Genomic DNA, 23,007 nt, shown 5'->3' with positions numbered 1-23,007 from the left:
TGTAGGAAGCCATGATTCTCACAGTTTCTCTTCCAACCGTATCAAAACTAGCACATGTTAGAAACCAACAGGTTTTAGCCTACTGTTTATAGTGTGTCTGCTGAGAGTATCCAAAAAGAAACACTAGAGGTACTGCAAAAAGCAGGATGAGAAGTAGGTTGGGGTTTTTTCTTGCTGATATGGGAATTACATATCCATTACCTAAACCCCTGTAATTTTCCTCTTGTCGTCTCTCATGGATGCAACCTTTGTCTTTCCTGAACTATTGTGTTTGAACCTTTACATGGCCTTTGGAGTTGCTGTTTGTTCTTTTTAGCAAACTGCAACCCAGAGTTGACTACAGCCTTCTGGAGTAAGAGTAAATAGCTTGGCTGACAGGTTAGTGGTGAGATTTCCAGTTACAGCCTACACAAATATCAGTGGGAGCAATGTACCAACTTGCTGAAGTTGTTTTAGAAATTGTGTGCAATCAGTAACATACACTTGCCTGCAAACATTTTGGTTTGGGTTTTTTTCATTTACCATAAGGATGAAGATATTCAAATGGGAGAGAATCTTAAATATTGTGGATTGGATAAAAAATGTATGTTATTGATATTGTACACAGAGCATAAGTGGCCATTATGCCAAACTCTGTATGAGCAAACAGTGAAATTTGGGGAGCCCATGGTAATGTGTTTTGAGAAATATTCTAAGAACTAGAATATTCTAAATGTATAGGAGGAAATTCACATACATGACACACTTACACATGTATATATCTTTAGTTATTCAGTACCTGTGGTGTTAAATAATGGACATGAGAGATTTGTTAAGGCCAACTAGTGCAAATGAGTTGATATCATTTAAGTCCAAAGAATTGCACTGCTTTATAATTTGTAGACAGTCTCTGATCAATTTTTAAATGAACACTAATTTATATTTAAGAATTGGGCTAGTGACCTTTTGTAGAAACTTCCAACAAGGTTTATGACTGTAATGTCCTTCTGTGTAGAACATGAGGAATGTGTGAAATCCCAGAAAACTTCTTGGAAAGTTTTCACATTTCTCTACTGTCAAGGGTCTCACCTGCTACTGTACATCACTTTCCTAGAGAGCACCTTGGTCTTAAAATGTATCTCTGGGTGAACCTCTGCATCAGAATGGTACCAATTAATGAATTGAATTCTTGCATGGATTTTGAATTCACAGAGCTATAAATTCCCATTACAGCAGGAAGGTTTTACCTGTTTTGTTGCAGAGAATTACATTCTGCTTCTGCCCCTGCTTGTGTAGTTTGCTGGAGATTCTCAGAGAAAGTGAATGGGAATCCCTGATGTCACAGGTATTTGGATAACATAAATGGTGAGGTTAGTCACTGAATTATCTATTAACACTTTTCTAGTAAACATTTGTCGTATTGTTATAGAGTTTTCTTCTTTGACTTGGTTGGGATGAGTTTGTGTGGCTGAAACTTGAGCTGTCTCTGTTTACAGGCACCACTGACAATCTTCTGAGATCTTTTCCTGGAAATCAGTTGTCATTCAAGACCTTGCCTGAAATCAGACACTTAAAAGGTGGTCTTAATTTCCTTTTCAATTTGGTGACATAATTGCACCACATCTTTATGTTGGAGCTGGATAATTTTCAAGCTCTCTTCCAGCCCTAACCATTCTCTAATTCTGTGATAAAGAGTACAATGGCTCTGTTGGGCTTTTTCCTTTGCAAGAAGTGACCCACTATTGCTTTTGATTTAAGATTTCAAAAGATAAAGAAACAAAACCAAGCCATGTATTTTTAAAAGTTTTTTTGTGATTAATTTGAAAACATGAAAGTTCAGTTGAATTTTTGTATTCATTGTATTTGAAGCAAAGAGCTTTTAAATTATGTTTGTCTGTCACTGCTGTATATTTAATGCATTTTTAAGATACTCTGGGGGTTGGTGTGTGAATAATGAGAAATTCTTTCAGAGGATCTCATACATTCTGCATTCATGCAGAGCAGATTTCGGGTTTACAAGAACCAAACATTTCCAGACAAATTTGAAAGGAGACATCTGTGAGTGGACACAGATTTCTACAGCTGTTGCTAAGTTTTGAGCACAAATGTATAATATTTAAATTTGGACCCACGTTGAATTGGTTGACTTTGGTTGTTTGGTTTTAGACTTTGCTGCTTTTCACTGGTTTTGGATGAATGTCAGTGACCAACAAGCACAGCCCAAAGCCTACAGTATCACAGATGGTTACCTGAAATGTCTGTCCACTTCTGAAAATGTCTGTCATAACCTTCTTGTTCCACAGTCCTGTTTTCCATTATGGATGAGTACTGCTATTTAAACTGGCTCAGAAGTGTCCTTTGAAACACAAAAGTTAGCAAGCAGATTGCATCTTGGTGAAAGATTTTATTGTGTACAATTACATTACTGGCTTTTGTTTGCTTGTACATATTTGGCTAAATTTCACAGTAAAGCCTTGAGACCAGGCAAGGTGTAGAGATACACCTTGACAGTATTGGAAGAGTTGTCAGACTCTTCTCATCTAAGAAATGAAGTGTAATTTTAAAATGGGTGGCTGCAGCCAAGTTAAACAAAAAGCTAATTCATTTTATCTGCCTCAAGGTATCTGTCCCTTTATAAGGTAAAAGCAGATTTATTGTTTGGAATCAACCTTTAACATAACATCTTATTTCTCAATATTCACCTTCAGATGTGTTAGCTTTGCAATGTTTTTACAGTCTGAAAAATTAATGCCTGATAAGCATTGTGTATATGATAAATGTTTCACAAGGAGAGTTCCATGTTTATTTTGATGTTACCTCTTTGTAACTTAATTCACTGGGTTATTCAGGGTTCCTGTCAACACAAATAGTTGAGAAAATGAGGACTTGTCTCTAGCAGTAGTATGGCTGTTTGTATTGTGCAATGAGACATGATTCTGTAGGTGCTGGCTGTGAAATATTCTCGATCCAAGTGTAGTCTGACACTAATGAAATGCTTCCTAAACATCTGGTATTGGCTGAAAATGTTGATCCAAATTATCCATGTTAGATAAGCCAAGAAGGAAAGATATTCTTTATAGAAAGAAAAAAAAAGCTGCATCCAGTAGATCATATTTCAGGTTTGTTTTCTATAATATCAATTTATAAAATCATGAGAATCTATTTGCATGGTTGTAGTCATTGCTGTTTGGGATACTCTAATATTTAAAAATAGCTGGCTCTTTTGCTGTTTATCTGAAACAATTGCAGTGTTTCTGTTCTTGCAGTATTTCTTACTGTCTCTACAATGTTGTATTTTTGGCTACATTCTTTAACAGTTAGATAGACTTTAAAGTAAAGAACTGATGGTTATTAGATGTTCTTTGAGAGTCATTTTTGTCTTAGTTGGACTTGGTTGTGTTGGTAAGGATGGAGTAATTGTTTCTGACTCTGTAGCAATTCCTAGGTCCAGTTTTAAATTTTTCTGGAGTATTCATTTTTTTGCTTTGTAGTAGCACAAGCAATCCCAAGAACAAAATATCCTCTTTTCTGAACCTCCTGTCTGTGGATACTGTGGTTGTCATGGGAGTGTGCAAATGAAAGTGTGTCATCAATGTGAGTGTGCAGACATGCTGACCTTCCATCCACAGTGCTGGAGCAATTCACATGTGTTCCCTGCTGGGGATTTTGAGGGAAAAAAGAGTCCCAGCCACTCTTGTGGTGACATGACCAGTCTTAATGACAGACCACAAAATCTAACAGAAAAGTATGCAGTGGAAGTAGGTCAAACCACATTCCTGAATGAAGTAGGTAAAACTGCATTCCTCCCAGCTGGAGGAGGCTCAGAAAGGCAAACATTATTATTAAAATTGATCAGAATTGTAGAATCAGCCTTTCTTCCTTTCTGCAAAACAGCAAAGGACCAAATAGCTTATATTCTTGAAAAGCACTCTTCACAGCTCTGTGCCCACTTAACACCTTCTTTGAAATATTTCTTCAGCTGTGATTTGGAGGGAAAAGTCATCCTTGATTCAGTGGCCCTGTTTTTCCCCCTCACTGAAGTTTCTGTGTTTTGGGAGTTTTGAAGAGATCTTTGTATTAGGGTTATTCACATTAACTTCTTCTAAAATAATAATTACACAGACTGCATCTGGCTTTGTCAGGAGGTCCATGCTTGCTTTGCAGAGCAATTTATGGTGCATATGTGTGTATCACTAAGAAAGTTCTTATGTAAAACAAAAACTAGAGCCTGTTTGGCCATGTTGCAAGGCAGAGCCCTTTATCTGTGTGTGAGGGGGTTTGTGTGAACAGGCATCCTCTGACTGCACACCCTTGTCAGCCAGGAATCTCTTCCTGGCTCTTGCTGCCTTTCAGTTTATTCTTTTGTAAGCCACATTTGTACATGACCTTTTCATTGTCCTAAACACAGGCCTTTCTTTGCTGTTCTAATATCTGCTATATCCCCTACAGAAAGGCAAAGGAAAATTGAAAGAAAATTCTCACTTCATTCTCAGTGTCTTTGATAAGCCCAGTCAGTCATGGTGCTGCTGGAACTGTAAACACAGAAATAACATCTCCTTACAGGAATTTTCTTTTGTTAGTAGCAACAGATGACATGAATAAAATGAGTCTCCTGCAAGCCTAATCTTTACTCTGTGTTTGGAGGAATGGGGGGCCAGTTAAGGTACTCATGCTACACATCTGCCATTGATATCTCCAGTACTTATTTATTTTCAGTCTCTTTTTGCTAGGGCTTTTAAAATGGAGTGGCATAATTATTTCTCTTTTATATTTCAAAGGATTACCTGTGGAGCCTACAGGTAGAATTTGAAAACTATATCCTATAAAATCTTGTTATAAATAACAATGCTACCTATGTATCCTCTCCCAGAATAACTATTCATGCATACTGCCATAAGGACAGGATCTGCAAGATGGTGAATGTTTCTGCACCTGGTAAAAGCAGATTGAACTCAAAATGTGTTAGAAATTACTTTTTTGTTATACATGCTACTTATGCATGCAGTTAGTAACTCATCTTTTAACATGGTAGTTGTCTGTAAAGAGTGTTGGAATTTTGGACAGCAAAAATGTGATTTTAAGTAAAATAGTCTAGTTTTTTGTAATAATTGGCAATATTAATTTCTTTCCAGTGTGTGGAGAAAAATGGTTTGTGTTCCCTCTGACTTGAATGTAGTCAAGTGAGAAGGCTCCTGTCTCCTCTGGTCAGCACAGTGAATCCTTAGGACTTCAGTGTAGTTACATCCTCTGCTCTAGTCCCATTTAAGAGTTTATAGGGGCAAAATGCTGCTTTTCCCTGTTTTAAACACCTTGATTTACAAATATTTAAGGTAATTCCTGATATTTGAAGATTCTCTCCAAGTCTTCCTTGCTGTCTCAGGTTGTTTCAAGCTTTTCTGTGAGAGAAATGTGGTAGGGGTGGTGGTGGTGGTGGTGAGAGTGTGGGAATGTCTGGCATCTGGTTTTTAACAAAAAATTAAAAGTTTGAGTAGACATTTGGTGGCACATTTAAATCTCTTCAGAGTTGATGAGCCATTCTTCACAATAGTTTGACATTTCAGCTATTTCTAATGTTACATTTATAAGGGAATTAACCTACCTCTACTGTGTAAATCATATTTTATTGGTGCTCTTTCCATTTTTTTTGGTGAAGTTATATTTAGATTCTGTTCTTGCTATATTAAGGTAACATAATTCAGAATTTCTTTCTTTTTTTCAGATAATTTCCATGTTCATAAATTTCTAAGTTGACTTCAGAACTGACCTTCACATTTTTAGGTTGATATTCCCCTTCAGGATTTTTGGTGGAGTTATGGTCTCAGAATTGAGCTTTTAGAAGAAGTTAATGTGAAAAATGGCACAGCACTTTGTAACAGCTAAGGAAGAATGCAGTAAAATACAGACAAGTGATTTTCTGCTTCAAGTTTTTTTGCAGCTGTCACAGAGTGAAAATCAAACGTGCTGGTGATTGGTTGCGTGCTGATTAACTTCAACAAGAATTTACAGCAATTAATTCTGCTACCATAGAGTCTTGCCTGAGTCATAAATCCTTTAGGATTTGCTGAACATCCTGAACAACTGAGTGAAGATTTACATTACTTTCCTTTACATTATTTTTTTCTCTGACAGCAGTTTAATGACAAGTTCTTGTTCATCTGATGACATTGATCAGGAAGAAATCCAGCTGGCTTTGCAGGCTGCCAAAATTGCCACACGAGAGAAGATCAGATCTAGATTTCATGGCAGTAATGATCTTATTCACCGCCTTTTTGTCTGTATCTCAGGTATGAGAATCATTGAATTAGAAACTATTTTTAGGGGGTTTTTGGATTTTTTGGGGGGGGTTTTGCACATCAATTTGTGGTAAAAAGGACTTGAGATGAAGTTTCAGGAAAACTCTGGTTTAGAAGGATCTGTTACCTGTTTGGAACTTACAGAATCAGAGATGCTGACATCTTAGACCTTAGTGTTGAAGAATTTGGACTTGTATCAGGTTTGATTTTTCCCTGATGCCCTATTGTGTTCAAGGAATGAAATTTGACTTAGCAGTTCTGTTTTCATGCAAAAATAATCTCTCAGTATTTCCTGCCAAAGGATATGGAATATATGTATTGGCTTGCAGGTGGCATGAAAACCAGAATGTAACTTGGCCGTTAAGGAGAATTAGCTAAATCATGTGTTCCATTTTTATTCCTAATGTGAGCAAGTGATCCCCTTAAAAGTAAGTGAAGCCATTACTGGTGCTAACAGGCAGATTAAAATGCTTTTTTAAAGGATGGTATAACAGTCTAGAATTGATTTACCCATTTTCTCAAACTCTAAGGTGTTGCTGACCAGTTGCAGACAAACTATGCTAGTGATCTGAGAAGTATCTTAAAGACCTTGTTTGAAGTTATGGCAACCAAACCTGAAACAGAAGACAAGGAAAAGCAGAAGAAAGGTAAAGATCTAAACATTTATTTTCTATAATGAATTTCTGCTGGTAGCCCAGTGGGAATCCATAAACTATTTGACACAAATTCCCCTAACATATTGTTATCTTTTTGGCAGGATTCACTGTACAGTGATTTCACCTAAGTTTAGAAGGAGTCATGGAAACAGACTGTAAACAGGATGAAATCCTGTTTAGGAGCCAGGAGTTTGTCGTAAGGCAAATACTAAAGAGTTAAAGTCTTCAGAGAGTTCATCTGCTGTTTCCAAATTCCTTTTTTTAACAACAGCACAGTGTTTGTAGCCCTTATAAATCATAGTTTATGATTTATGCAGGGTTTGGCCCCAGATTTGTTTCACAGCGGGTACATTTTAAGTTACCAAGAACAGTCTCTAAGATGGGGATGCTCTGCAAGATGCTGAAATCTGTCCTCTCTTGAACAAATTGAAGAATTTGGCTTCAAAATAGAAAAATACCACATTCCACTTCTAGATAATTAAAGTAATGGAACCAGAACTAGATCATGAACCAACAAAAGATATTTTTCCCTCTGTGAACATTTTTATTATTTCTTTTCTAAGTGGCAAGTCTGCTAACTTATCTAAGAAATAACAGTGTCATCCCAGCAAGGCTGCAATTACCTTTGTCATTTATTATCATTAGAACAACCAGCATCTGAGAGTGACCAGAGCTCTTTTTATTTTCCTCCTTCCTTTCCTCCAGATTGAAAATTTTTTCTTTCTCCCTATTTCATTTAAAAGCATTGAGCTTTTTATGTGAAATACTTGGTTAAATAGTTGGATCAAGTCAGCAGAAAAAACCTCCATACCAGTCCCAATTCTGCAGTGGGAAAATGCACAGCATGCATCAGTCTTCTGTTACTTTTGGTTGAAACTTCCACAACAGCCTGTCATGATGTGAAAATAGACTGGCTTTTTTTATTGTTTAAAAAAAAAATACATAAATGGGGTTAGACAGAATTGCTAGAAATAGAGCACAAGAGCTCATGAACCTTCAAATAGTAATAAAGAAACTGGAGCTGTAAAGAACTATCACTGAGAAATATATTTTAATCAATAGTACTTGGATGGATGTAATTTCTAATGGATGAACTCTTGTATTATAAAAGATGGTATTGACAAAAGTAAGCATAAACAAAATGAGCAAAAAATGGGAGTTTTGGGGTGAAGTTTCTCTTTGATATGTGTGATTTGATGTGTGGGATTCACCTTGGGAAGCTCTCATTGTTCTCAAAATCTACTTGTGTTAAAGGATCCAAGTTAAGAATTGGGAAATGAAATGTAATGCAGCGAAACTAGCAGAAGGAAGAAGACTGCATGTCCTGTAATAACAGCCTCTTTCATTTCTCTTGTCATCCCAAAGCAGAATAGGAGACTTGTTTGTGTCAGGGTAGAGAAAATGCAAGAAGTCTAAGAAGGTGCTACTGTGGTCTAATCCCAGAAGGTCTAACATGAATCTTTTAAGTGAAAATTGGGAAAATATGAGTATTTTTTGAATTGTTTTACAGTTAATCATGGTTTAAGGAACGCAGCACTGGAAGACTGTGCTTTATGTCAAGAAAGTATATCATCCTCAGAACTTGCAGCAAAAGCCAGAGATGGGGACTTTGAAGGTATTTTCTTTTTTCTAAGAATTAAAATGAGACAACACTGATGTATTAAAAAAGTGATCATTAAAATGTAAAGTCTTTTAATGTTTGGCTCTGGAAGGTGAGTCTAAGATGTTGTCATGCTGGTTTAGAGACAAAGGCAGAAGGTAAACTGAGCGTATTTCTTTCAGGTTTTTTCTAACAGCCTCGTGAAAGTCTAATGCACAAATGGTCATATTCAGTATGAGTTGCTCTGTATCAGTGCAGAAAGTGTATATAGTAAAGGCTTTAATACAGGGTATGATGTTACATCTGATGAGTTTCTGAGGGCTGTTTGAGATGCAAAGCCCTCAGTAAGGTTTTCTCAGCCAAATCTTGAGAGGGTTTTTGTATCATTTGCTGCATGTGGATGTGCTGCTTTATCCCAAGGTAGAAGTACCTTTCATATTTTCTTTACTTTTGTCTTTGATCAAGGTGTTTTGGCTAATATTTTCACATTCTTCACCATATTATTTCAAAGAAAATGATAGTTTTAGTTGAGTCTGCTGAGATTGCTCAAATCTCACTGAGTACATGGTAAGAATGAAAAATGCACATAAGTTTCAGAGTTTTGGTTGAGGTTCAAGTATTCTGAAAGCTCACAAGTTGTTTCTCTTTTATTAATCTGAGCTTCTTCAGAGTAAGTTATGGGCTCAAGTCCTATTCTGGCAAACTCAGTATAAAAAATGGATTAAAAGATATCAGAGCACTTGCAGTCAAAGAATAAGAAAAGAGATATATGAGATGGAGCAAACAAGAAAGCAATCAGCTTTGATCTTCAGGGCTAAGTGGTGGTTTCAGCACGCCAGGAGCCCAATTACCAGAGCCATAATATGTCTGTGGTCAAGTGAGAAGTACAAGACAACCATCAGCTATGAAACTGTCTCTGAGCTTCCCAGAAACTCAAGTGTGCAGTAATTTCCTTGTGCTTTAAAACTTTGATTTATTTTTATATATTTGTCCATGTACACTACAGTCCTTCCAGTGAGAGGTTAGGAATGCAGGATGACAGAGCTGGGTGATAAAGCAGCGTGTGCCTCTGCTTGTATGTGGAGGGTGGTGACCAAGAGAAAAGAAATACTGGTTCATGTCATTTGTAATAAAGATCAGAAATCACAGAGAGAAGAAAAGAACTCTTAAAGATTAGGTTTTAGAGGAATATGCATATTTATAACTTATATAAAACCCATGGTTTGCTTGCTTACCCTTCTTCTGAAGCTGCAGGCTAAAGGATCTAATCTATTTAGAACAGCAGGGCTAATTCATGTATAATGCACTGTAGAAATATTATCTCTTCTGGAGGAAGATGATTTGGAGGCAGATAAAGAACTATTCAGTAGTCATTTTAATTGATTTTTCTATTGTGCTGTAATTCAGAATGTCACAGAAGGTGCAGGAAGGAACAAATCTTTAAGCAAAATCCTTACCATGTATAGGCTGTATTGCAAAAGAGTGCAAGATTATTCCTTCTCTACCATTTCAATTCTTTGTCTTTTGTTTTGGATCGATGCTGATGCTGTCGGTGAATTTGCCTTACAGAACTTGAAAGCCAGTTATTCTGAACTGCAGGATGCTGCATGACCCTCTCACAGTGGATGGGCATTGTGTCACAGCAAAATCATTTCTCTTCCCTGGCATGTTGCTCAGCTTTTAAGGTTCTTCAGCCTTTCATGGCAGCTGCTATTGGCATGGGGAATGGTTCATGTTTGGAGAAGTGAGTTGGGATGTTATTACTGAAATAAGAGGAGCATGGTCTGAGTACTTAGGTGATGTTATGGCCAACACAGTAAAGGGGAATCTTTGGAGGTTCCAAAGCAGCACTCAGGCAGTGTGAATCAGTTGTGTCCCTGCCCTAAGCAGATGGTAAAACCAGATCTGTAGTATTTATAGCATATGAGATTACTTCAACAAAAACAACCCCCTGCCTGCACCTTTATTCCAGAATAGCAGATGTTGTGTGTGTGCCTGCATGGCAGAAAGCAGGTCTTGGTGGGATAAGCAAGTCCCTTTTGAATAAATAGATGTGGATGCCAGGATGAGCTGTGCTGCCTTGGCCAATGGTGTCCCATGCTAACATATCCTCTAAACCAAGCCAGTGAGCAGGTGCTCCTGCAGGTACTCTGCTTTTGGGGCTCACACAGGCTCACTGGGAGGCTTGGCCCGTCTGCACCAGTCTCCTTGCAGGCTTTCTCTGGGAGCCTCCCTTGGCTTATGTGTAAGTGGTTATACTGTAAATATCTACTCATGGTTATGCTGTAAATATCTACAAACCAGTGCAGCTTTTCTGACTGTGTAAACTGAAGAGTATACTCTGCTGTAACTTGGCTCCAGGCCCGGTGGGCAGGAGTTTTATGTATCCCAAAGAGACACAGGATGTTGAGGAGTACGGAGATGAGCTTCACCTTCCAAACACAAGAAGCACAGAAAGTCTACTAATAAGGGCATCTGAAGGGGAACAATTTGCTGAATTTATGGGAACTTTAGGAACACCCCTCACCTCCAATACATGCTAAATCCCTGTCCCTTCAGGTCACAAGTTGACATTGCTGGCAATGCTGTACAGACTTTTTCTGCTGAGGTGTGCAGGGACAGCTAATGGGATACATGGTTTTGCCATCCCTAAGGCATCCAGCATGGGGCATAAACTTCCCCCAAGATTTTAACCTCAGCAGCCATGTGCCTTTTCCCTCTTACAACACCTCCCTATGTGTCTTGTTTTTGCTGGCCCCTGTGGGAGGAACAGCCCCTGACTTTGGGTGATGTTTGGGTGCAGGTGGAAGATGTCTGGTGGATAAGGCAACTTTTGCTGCTTGAACATTGTTCCCTATTGCTTGCAGGGAGTTTGGTGGGTTTGTCCTTCTGGCCAAATCTGGGCCACATCAACAGGAGTTACACCACAGTTATCACTGTAAAGGGATTCAAGCAAAGACTGAGGGCATTGCATCAAAGTTAATTAATTCCTGTTTTGCACATCAATTCTATACCTCAGGTCACTCAATTATTTCAACTGAAAGTGAAAACAATTGAAAGCAAAGGAGCACATCATAGCTCTTCCCTTCTGCCATTGAGGCAGAGTATGTATCAAATTGAGAAGGTCCTGCCAGCTACCTGCCAGGAAAGCTCTTCCCTATTATCCAATAAATCCCTCTAACTGAATGTAGCAAATGCTTTAGATTGTATTCAATCAATGGTATTTAAAAAAAACCCAAAAATGGAAAGCAAGCTCAGCAACCTGAACAAATAAATGGCCTTAAGATTGTGCTGAAGGTTTTAGCCTCTACTCACATTATGAAGATGAATCACTTGTTTTGTCAGATTTCTCATTCTTATTGTATATAAAACCCACCAGCTGGTCTAGGTCATAAAACAAATATGAATGTTTATTATGAGCCAACTGACATTGGCAAGGGTTTAAGAGTTAAATCCTGTGACCTTCTGAAGGTTGAAATACAATAAACTACAGATTAATTGGCATTCCAAAACAAGCAGGAGCCTATGGTCTGTATGTTAATCTTTGTTGTCCTAATGCTCTAAGATTTTTGTCAAGGAAGTGTATACAGTTATACTTCATGGAGTATTAAAAAATTATTTATATTTAGAGGGAGAGAGGGTAAAACAATTTTATTTTCCTATGGTAGAATATTAATTTATGCAATATTCAATAAGTATTTTTTAAATATTGTAAAATTTCTTGTCCTGGTTGTATGAGGGAAGTGATGGCCAGTAGGTTACAAAATTCTATGTATAAACTCAAAGCAAATTGTAGTGGCTGGCTACAAATGGGCAAAAAGCTTGGGCTCTTGCCTGCCAGTGGTGCTTGCTCTGAACTGCAGTAACAGCAGACGGGGCCTGTGTGCTGGAACTTGCATGGGATTGCCTTTCTCCCTGTGCCCTGGTGAGCTACAAACCAGCACAGGAGGAGCCTTGCTGGGAAGTTCCTGAGCTCCAGCTTGGACAAACCACAGCTGGATGAGAGCTGACTGAGAATGGGCAGCACAGGTCACACACAATGTAAAGGAAACCTCTGTGTTTGAAAATGTGAGAAAATTGCTTTTATTTAACCCAGTGTCAGTGCATCCCTGATCAGGATAGAGCTGTGTCATTCTTAATATCCAGTACAGCTCTAGAAACAGCAAACACTGGGGAAGAAGTTTGGTGTCCTTCTGCCATTTATGCATCTGGCATCATATTTCTAGCCCTAACAGAAAACTTGCTTTGTGTTTGCTAGCAGATTGTCTTGTGTTTACATAGGTGTGCACACACAGAGGAACTTCGTAACTTTTTTGACTTCGAAATTATTGCCTTTTTATGTTTTCATTTATCAGTTTGTTAATGGGATAAAGCATAAGTGTGACCCTGCTCACCATATTTGGGAACGTTACATTTATCCTTGTGAGTTTGGTGATTTTAATACTAAAGGTGGGCAAATATGAGTTTTACTGTACATGTATTTTGGGATAACTTATTACTCAGGAGGACTGATCTGTTACAACTGAGGGAAATGTGAATATTTTAAATTATCCATTTAATGAAGTTAAAGGCAGGCTAAGAAAGTGAGTTATACTTCTTGTCCTAGCATGAGATATCTAGAAATCTGGAGGTTTTTCTCAAGGAAAGCAGCAAGCATTATGAAGCTGTTGGTACTTCATGAAAATATTTGCTGTAGCATCTCAGCTGTCTCTGCAGCCATCCCTGCATTTTCACTCCTTATCCCTCTAGCATCTGTACAGAACTGCCTTGCTTGCTACTAAAAACTGCAGACATAATGGATGGCTGTGGCTGCCAGTACAAATACCTGTTTGTGCCAAGTAGTGTTAGCATCTGTCTGCTTCACAGCACTCACTATTTCCCCCTGATCCCTTGCCATCCCACCCACTCCTGTTTGGTCACTGCTCTCTAACCAGCAGCACAAGCACGACTCAGAAGTTCACAGTCCCAGGCTCAGACTCTTGTTGCATTATGGGCCAGAAAAACCCACCCATGCTCCTGTGTGTGCAGAATCTAATCACCATGGCTCTAGAGATAGCTGTCAGCCCCAGGTGAATGCTTCAGTTTTTCTTTGGTCCCCTTTGTGCTGTGGTTACTCTGTTATTTATGGTGATGACCAGCAACACCTTGTAAATGAAAGAAGTTAAACTGTTGCACACTTCAGTGGCCAAACCTGTTCTGTCCACATAACTTTTCACTTTATCCCTTTTCAGCAGCTCTGTTTACTCTGTGTGAGAGAGGAGTCAAATTTCCATATGGAGGCAATGTTTTATAATCAACTGAACATATTTAATCATGCATGTAGAATTACAGGATTCTTACAGGTTTTAGGTTTAGTGCAATAATTCAATCTGACTTAGGTTTTAAGAACTTGCTCAGAGCCTTTTCCCTTCTCAAAGACTATCCCTCTTTGTTGGCACTATGTGGAACTTGTTGAGAATTCCATGCAGCACTTATGGGAAAACATCCCCTAAACACTGTAAAGAACAGGCTTATTCAACTCTGTAACATCATAACTGGGATTTTGATTAGGTTTTAAACTTTTTGTCTAATAAATACATGTTTTGAGTGTTCTGGTATGTTTTCTGTAGATCTACATTATCAACTTTTTTCTATTTTATAATGATTGGTAAGTCTTACAGAGAATATTCCTACTAATGGTTATATGGAAGACTCAAGTCTCTGCTCCATCTGATTTAAAGTAAAGATTTGACCCATATCTCAATGGAAACCAGTGTTTTCTGTGAGAGTTGCTACATTTTGTATAAATAATTATTTTGCCCAAAGAATAAGTTGTTGGTCATGTACCTGGACAGAATGAACACAGGACATCATTCAAGGTGATGTTGAATCAGAAAGAGGCTTGAGCCCAAATTTGCAAAGCTCTGTCTTGGTAAAAGCTTTCTAGATTTGCACAGAAATTCCATCCTAAGAAAGCTATTGAAACTAAGAAGTCTGTACCTCTTTTCTCCCTTAGCCCCAAAATTGTCACCAAATTATATTAAGCATAAAAATTTATTTTTTGAAAAATGTCAAGCTGGCCGTAATCAGCACTGAATCTTCTGAGCAAGGACAAAAATTACTTTGGTACAATTGCCTGTTAGAAATCTTACATCAAAGTCAGAGATTGCCCAGAATAACATGTGGAAAATCAGGTGTGATGAGGGACAAAAAAGGTTCATTTTACTGTGGCAGTTGAAGTGAGGAGGTAAAGTCAAGTCAACTTGTTATTCAACTTTCTGTGCTTAAAACTGTGAGAATTTACAATCCTGCTTTGGTCAGAGAGCTCCAGCAGGAGGAACTTTCAGTTGGAGTTCTGCATTAGGAATAATTGATACAAATAAAAGATGCAGCAAGGGGTCTTTTCTCTGAATTGTCTGGCTGTAACACAAACATCACAAGTTTAGGGTTTAGCACCTGCTCTTCAGCAGGGACTTGTGGTGTCTTGCTTCTGACTGGTTTCCTACCAGAGTACAGATTTGCTGGCCTAGGTCTTCTGCAAGCTCCAACAACTTCTGGGGTTGTTTCTCTGTTGTTGGTCCCTTGTGTCTCAGCACCACAGAAAACAGTTCAGCTTTCTGGGCTAATGTTTTAGTCATCACAGCTGATAGACCTGGGTCCATATTCTCTCCTCTTGTGTTCTGAGACAGAGAGATGATCATCTTGGTTTTCTAAGAGTAGATGGGACTGCATTAGGTCTAATGCACATATTTAATGCCAAATTAATGTATTCTTTTTGATAGTTTACAGTGGCTGTGATTTTTTTGTCCATGATTATGATTTTCTTAAAGCTCCAGCATCTTGGATTTATCTTACTTTTAACTTGAGGAGCAGAAACTGTTTTTACCTAATGAGGTAGCATGCACATGTAAAGGTGAATGCTAAAGCTACAGAATAAATAAAAAGACTGTAAAATTTCATGATTTATGAGAAATTGTCATGCAAGTTGTTTGAATAGTTAAGAGCCTTTTTCAGTCATAACACTAATTTTATCTTGTGCTTTTTCCTTTCTCTAAACTTGTTTCTTATTCATTTAAATACTTGTTTCTCTTCATTTCTCTGCCTCTTTTTCTGTGCATGTTTTTAATGTTTTCTTCTAAAATTTATATCTGTAGACTGTCTCATTAATCCCTTCCTTCCCTTCCTCCTCCTCTTTGATGTTTGTGCTGTGGACTTCATCCATTTCCCAGCAGACTTCTCCAAACTCTCATTGCATGATAAAGCACTGGGCCAATTAGCCCAGGAACAAGGTTTTCCCTCCCTTCCTTCTCCAAATCCCTGAAGCACAGGCAGATAATGCTTTAGAGACTGGATGTTGCTATTTGCTGCAGCATGCAGAGTTAATGGAGCAGCATAGCCTGGAGAAGGAGTGTAACATGAAAAGCCTGTGGGTGCAGTGCTGCTGCCCTGCTCCCAGCACAGCTTCAGGCTCGTGCTCGGGGTTTAATTCCTGTAACGCACTCTCTGCTCCTCACATGGAAGCTTTTCCCCTCAGGAGAGGGCTCTTCAGAGAGTATTTCAATAGCCTGTTCTATAAAAAGCCCAGTGACTCAATCGTTGATGTGTGTAACTCAGGGGCTGCTCCCAGGGTTGAGTGAGATGAGGCTGGGGAAGGGAACCAAGGGGTGGCTTCTGTGGGCTCGGAGAAACGCAGCCATCAGGACTTGATCCTTCCTGCCAGGGTGAGCACTGCAGCTCCACTCCAGCACTGCATTTGATTTCTAAGTGCAAAGTGTCACAACTCTGCCTTTGTAGGCAGTGTAAGGCCATTTTCAGTCAGCTGGAAGGAAAGGCTTTGGGGTAGGGCCCAAAGTTCCCTATTTCAAATGTCACTTCAGTGCTGCACCGCTTTGATTTTGTGCAAGACATCCTTCTCCTGATTTCTCCCCACACACTGACTGTAGCTGGGTGATGAGGATTAAAGCAATTACATTTGTACAGCATTTTGAATGTTAAAAGCTGTTACATAACCAAGTGTTACTATTTGGGGGTGTGCTGCAGTGCAGCAGATCTTGGTGGAGTGGTTGGGAGGGCACAAAACCCCTGAGGCAACAGGGACTGGCTGTGCCCCCCTGCTGATGAGTCACTGTCTGGGGAAATGTGCCCTTTGGCCACCCTAGTGACACTTAGTGAATCAGCTGAGGTGACACCAGTGTGGAGGCAGAGAGAGTCCCTCTGCTGTGGCAGAGTGTTCTGTGCAGAGGGTTGTACTGTTTCTGTACATTGCCAATGAGTTGTGAATTATTTTTTATGAAAAGGAATTTACAAAAACAAAGTTTTCAGATTAATTCATCTGTCAGTCAAGTGATTCTGTAACTGTGAATTACAGCTTATATGATTATTGTTAGTTTGAGGTCATTATTTATCAAAATTTGCTGGGTGGTTTTTGTTTTTGTCTTTTGTTTATTTGCCTGGTTTTGGTTTTTTGGGGGGGCTGGGGTTTTGGGGTGTTTTTTTGCAGTTATTCTTTTTGTTTAGCATGGAGGCAAATCTATGCAAGGTCAATTAAAAAATAACTTTTTCAGCATTGCGCTTCAAGGGCAACAACAGAAAAATATAGGGCAGGGGGGGAAAAAACCCAACTCTTTCCCCCACAAAAGACAAAGCAAGAAAAAAAAAAGCCCCTCAGAGAAACCCAAACCAAAAATTAAGCAGCTGATAAGAAAGCTGCTTTCTGTTGATGAGTTCTTTGGGGTGGGCTTGTGTTGGCTTATAATGTGTGTGACCTACCTGTGATCTGAGGAGTGATGATGGCTGCAGCTGCTGCAGAAGTGGCACATCACATTGGGATGCTGCAGGGGGGACAGAAAGGGCCTGTGCTTGTGGCTGTTATGTGAATATTAAAATCAGTATCTGAACCTGGTAGCCCACCCTGCAATGCAGTTTATAAAGCATCAGTATCAAATTGAGCATCTTACCAAGCCTGCTTCCACCAGACCTGCAGAGGGAGACCTGGTGGCACAGAGCTTGAATACCTTCTGAAATTTTGCTGTGTTCAAAATGAGTGAGAATCACTGGGTGGTTAAATCCCTGGAAACATAATCCATGTAGAGACAAGTTGTAAACAGGAACGTTGTTATTGGTTCATATTTTTGCTTTTTGTTTTGGATATATGTGATAACCCAAGGGGCTTCCTGGATGGAGAGCATGGGGATTCTCCATCAGGCTTGCCATGGTTTCAGATCAGAGAAAGTGACAAAAGTTTTCAAAATCTACGTCATAAACTGATACTAGAGTAATTTTCACTGGGCAAGATACATGTAGTGCCTAGGGAGACTGCAGAAAAGGAAAAAAAAGTGGAAAGAAAAATGTCTTTCCTGCATTGTTATTAATGCCTGACTTAAGCTGGCAGTCCTGTATCTCCCTGCTGCTGAAGGAAACTCTGCCTTTGAACCAGGAATTTGTAACCTTCTGTCCCCACAGAACTTCTGGTGAACTGTTCTCAGGGATGAGATGAGGGCTCATCTGTGCAATCTCCTTTTTTTCCACCACATCAGTAATTTCTCTGCACATCAACTTCTGGGTTTGGTTACTGGCCCTGTGGGTGTAACCTTTATCAGACTGATGTGCTCATTAGGTGAAAGATAGCTTCCTTAAGCTAGTTCAACCTCTAAAGTAGTCTAGAGAAGCCTATAAAAGCTGAGTCAAAATCTTAAGTTCTCTTTGTTTTTACTAATCTGCTTTTTGAACAGTTTCTTACATTGAATGCTATATCCTTTGTACTTCTAATTTGACAAATGTTGCAATGTGACAAACACATGAAAACTGGTCATAGTTATGTTGGAACAAAACAGTGGATTTTTCATTTAATTATCTTTCTGCCTATAGCTATTGTCCTCTTAACCTCTGCATCAACTGCACCATATATTTTGTTGTTTGATGGTATGCTCCTTGAGGCAGAGATCTTGCTTGCCAGGTTTATAAATCAGCAATTGCATGGCTTGCAAATTGTAAATAATACTCAGAAAGGAGCTGCATTCAGGGAACTTGGATAAATCAGTTCATGTGTAGTTCATGTTCACCTTGTCCATGGATTCCTTCTGGACAGAACTTGCTTTGCACTCATTAGATTTTTACCAACTTAATTAAGCAGTCAGCTTCATCATTTCTACACTTGTAACTCCAGACTCTTTGAGGTCGTGTCAGCCTGTCGTGAGCAGAAACAGCTCGACAGAAGGGAGCCCAATGCCTTCTGCCTTGCCAAAACCAAATCATTTCCCTGCTTGTCTTTTATGGGAGGCTGGAGAGCTCACAGAAGACAAACAACTGAAACATGCTCTCTGTGGTAATGGGCAAGTTCTTTCTCTGCTAAGCTGTGTACACTTGATTTTGTGGTTTTGCTGTAGTTACTGGTGACTTCCAGGAAGAGTCCTAATAATTGAACAGATGGTAATCAGGCTTTGGGTTTGTTACCTGTACAGTTGCTTGCCTAATTGCAGAAAAGCAATTGGCCTATCTGGAGGGAAGGCTGAAGAGGCTGGTAATGATCTCAGCTCTAAGCTTGTTTTGATGGTGGTGGCACTGACAAAAAAACACTTGTGATTCAGTTCTGCTTTAATAATCTCTTGCCTTCTTGCTTTATTTTGCTTATCTCCTTTTCCCTGGAATTGCATTTGACTAAGATAGATTTTGAGTCCAAAGCTGTCATGGGCCATTTTAATGCCTGATCTGCTCTGTCCAAAGATGGGTGCCTGGCAAAGAAGTGGGGAGTTGAGCCCTCCTGGGCATCCTGAACTCACTCAGCTACTGTTTGCAAAGCACCTGGAGAAATGCAGATGCAAGCAGCTGCTGCTATATTTTACTCTCCCTACTTCCTTGTGGATCTGGTAATCACATGTTTGGTTTTATTCCCCTTTGATTTATGTTCCCTTTTGTTGCTGTGTTTCTGACAGATCCTCCCGACTGGGTTCCAGATGAAGTCTGCAGCTACTGCACTGCATGCAAGGCTCCTTTCACAGTCATTCGCAGGAAGCACCACTGTCGGAGCTGTGGCAAGGTAATGACTCACTCAGGGCTCTGAGGAACTCCCACCAAAGCCAGCAGCAAATTCATGTGCACCACAGAACCCGGCTGTGCAGCAGAATGTGCACGCTCAGCCAGGGTTCTCAATTCACAGGTGCTGCTCTGTGCCTGGGCTGCCAGCTCTTACAGCTTACAAAGGGTTGGGGAGGGGGTTGAATGTTATACAGCAATAAGCTGTATGAGGCTGGAGGCAGAATTCCCTGTTGAGGTCCTAGAACACTCCCCACCCCAACAGAGTCACTCTGGACTATTGCTGTAAGCTCTAAAGAGCCAGGGCAGCCTGCACTGACAGGGGTGATGCACTCACAGCTCAGCTGCAGGGACAGGGTGTCCCTTTGCTTTCTTCCCAAACCTTTGGAGGATCACTCTGGTGTGTAGGGCTGCTGCTTTGCAAGTTTGTGGGGGTGGAAGAGGGAGCGAGGGAGAAAAAAGCAGTCATGTACCACAGGAAGCCAGAAATCTGCAATCCCATTTTGCCTGCTGGCTGGGGTACAAGTTAGAAAGGAAGAAGCTGCTTTCTTTAACCGTGTACTGGACTTGCAGGAGTATGAAATTCAGAGATATTCACAAATATTCCCCTAGCCTTTCTTTAAAACCAAGGGAGAGATGCTTCTTTGCACCTCTGATGGAGCTGCCTTCCCCTGTGAGCTGCAGAGGAGGACAGGCCAGCCTTGGCTACTGTCAGTGCTGGGCACCCTCACTAGAGGGACTGAACCTGGCCAGTTAAACTGGGTAGGGATTGCCTGCTGGGGCTCTGCACTTGCTGTGCTGAGGATGGTGCTGATGCTAGCTCATACAATCTTCTCTCCCCTCCCTTGAAATCAATTTTGTGCCATCCTGTTCTTCAGAAGAACTGAAGAGAAATTTCCCCTCTTGTTTTTCAGATCTTCTGTTCCCGCTGTTCCTCCCACTCTGCTCCATTACCTCGTTATGGCCAGATGAAGCCTGTCCGTGTTTGCACTCACTGTTACATGTTCCATGTCACTCCTTTCTATAGTGACAGAGCTGGTATCTGACATATTAAACTACTGGTGTGGCTTCTGGAGTCTTACATGGACTGATATATTTGACCTAAGCCAAGAATTAACTTGAAAGAGGGACCCAGTGAGGGCACGTAGGCTTTGACATCCATTATTATAAATTTTGTACAGACAGTTTTTATTGCATTTTACTAAGCTGCTAAAGGGAACTACGAAGCGTCTGTAGCTCTAAGGCTACAGGACAGTCTTCCATAAATTTATAACATTAATGTTACGATGCCATATGCAGAACAAATGCACTGTGTGGAAGGAAATAGGGCTCAGAGAATTGAACAGGCATTGCTGCTTATCTTACATGCTAGCAACAGAGTAGCCAGTTAATTAGTCCATCCCCAGTGGATCAGTCCCAAAGCTCAGACACTCCTGTGCCCACTGGAATCCCAGCATGGCTGGGGGCATCAGCACTCTCCCACCTGCTGCCATTTAACTTCCCCATGTCTAGATTTTTGCTACCTATGCTAGGACTAATAAAAGCAAATCATTTCAGATCTGTATTCAATATTTACAAAGGCAAAATTTTCAGTGAATCCCATAGGAAGCCCTGAAGGCCCTAAACCAGTATATTTCTCTTGCCTTTTATTTACAGAGCAGAGCAATAACTCCAAGTTGTCTCCAAATTTTTCCAACTTCCAGTTCCATAGTTTGGAGTTTTGGAAGAATTTATAACCTGAATCATTTATGTGAAATCTTGTTAATAAAAGTCTGACACAGAAGTTTGGTTTCTATGTCAGCATTTAAAACTTAAACTTCAGAGGAAGTGGTTACCAAATAAATGAATTAATATTAAAATAGATATTTTTGACAGTTTGGCAGCAAAATTTAGTAGACAAGACAAATTATTTCTCCCATACTGAGGTTTTTTTAAAAGGCAAATATGTAATGAGATATCTAAAAGGTCTTACAGAATGGTCAGCCAGAGAGGGGTACTTGTTGTCCACATTTGGCAGAGTAACCATGTAAAATAGTGCATACTGGTACTTCACTCATGCTAACAACTCAGAAGACATTTGTATTTATTTGAAACACCAGGGAATAATTATCTCCACTCAGAGAGGAAAGAAATGAGACTCACACGCATTCATGCTACGATCTTGCATGAACTATTTGCAGTAAGAGGTCCCTGAGCACTGAGGTTTCAAAGGCATTTGGACCTGCTTTGAGTTGGCCACATGAAAAGCAAGGCAGTGTGTGCTGTGGTTACAGAGGAAACGAGATCAAGAGCTCTTTGCTGTGCCCCCTTTCCTGACTTGTGGTGTTACACACTGTGTTTCAAAGTGATAAATACAAAAATGGGTGAGGAAGTTGTTTGCGGTATCACGCCTGAGAAAGGTCATCACTCAAAATGATAAGGCAAAACTGGCCAGTGTTAATTTTTTTTTTAATTTTATTTTTTTGGGGACATTCCCTTTGCTCAGTGGTTTGCTGTTCAGTGTTAATGAGCCATATAAGGGTGCTGCAGTTTGGCACTACTGTCATTTTGATTCAGATGAAACAGCTTCACTTAGTTGATGTGTAATGCACAAGCCTTATGATGCTGTTTGTAGACAATGTCAGCTCTGATGTGTTATCCTCACTTATTTATATTTTTTATTGTTATTACATCCCTGAAGTCCTTCTCATGAAATCCTTGGGTTGGAGTGTCTGCATTCACCGGAGTTTGGAAAGGCATGGGGTTGGGTGATTGGTGGGAGATGGGTAATGTGGTGCAAGCAATGATACTTATTCAGGCTTAAATCTCAGGCTTCACATTGCAATGATTATTGCAGTTTTATTTTTAGGAAGAAAAAAACAGAAAAACACACAAGAAATTTAATGCTTCTTTTATAGGATTAAAAAATTGCAACAAACTTCAATTGTGAAATAAATATGCACAAAAAGTTGCTTCTGTGGAAAAAAATCTTATTTAATGCACTGAATATTTATTTAAGCTTGTTTTTATTTTGTAAATGCTGTAATTCAGAATCATTTCCATAAATATGATATTTAAAGATCTCAGACACTATAGTTTCTTATGTAAATACAGACTCCTATTTCTCTTACTGAAAAGCACAATGACTATATCAATAATAATATACATTTGCCTCAAGAAAGACTTTCATCTTGTAATCTCTTCAGATAATTAAAGTGTCAGGACTTTCTACTTCCACGTGCTGGATTGCTTTTTCATTTTGGGGTCTGTTTACATGGATTGACAGCTGCCATCCTGTCAAACAAACTGGCCTTAACTCTTTCTCACTTTGCAAATAACATGAAAGAAATTAGTTTAAATTTTAAGATGGAAGTCACCCATACAGTGAAGGGGTGGTAAATAGAGCTGGAATACCAGCCTGTCACTTAGCATTGCCTCGTGCTATCTCTTGCCACCAGCTGAAAATCTCCCTTCCCAAAATATCTTGTGT

General features: G+C 39.5%; 1 protein-coding gene across 1 annotated transcript in view; it reads left to right on the top strand.

Annotated features, from left to right (window-relative positions):
- ZFYVE28 (zinc finger FYVE-type containing 28) overlaps positions 1 to 22,684 on the top strand; it is a 146,465-nt gene extending 123,781 nt beyond the window's left edge. Inside the window, exons 10-14 of the mRNA XM_084203833.1 lie at positions 6,109 to 6,263; positions 6,803 to 6,919; positions 8,439 to 8,543; positions 19,439 to 19,542; positions 20,453 to 22,684. Coding sequence (XP_084059959.1) covers positions 6,109 to 6,263; positions 6,803 to 6,919; positions 8,439 to 8,543; positions 19,439 to 19,542; positions 20,453 to 20,584 — 613 coding nt within the window. The 3' untranslated portion in view covers positions 20,585 to 22,684. The remainder of the gene's footprint in view (positions 1 to 6,108; positions 6,264 to 6,802; positions 6,920 to 8,438; positions 8,544 to 19,438; positions 19,543 to 20,452) is intronic.
- Positions 22,685 to 23,007: the final 323 nt, after the last annotated feature.

Source organism: Fringilla coelebs (genome assembly GCF_963513975.1).
Source record: "Fringilla coelebs genome assembly, chromosome: 4".
In the NCBI taxonomy this organism is placed as follows: Eukaryota; Metazoa; Chordata; class Aves; order Passeriformes; family Fringillidae; genus Fringilla; species Fringilla coelebs.
Note: the sequence above shows the minus strand (reverse complement) of the source record. Positions and strands in the feature narration are given on the sequence as shown.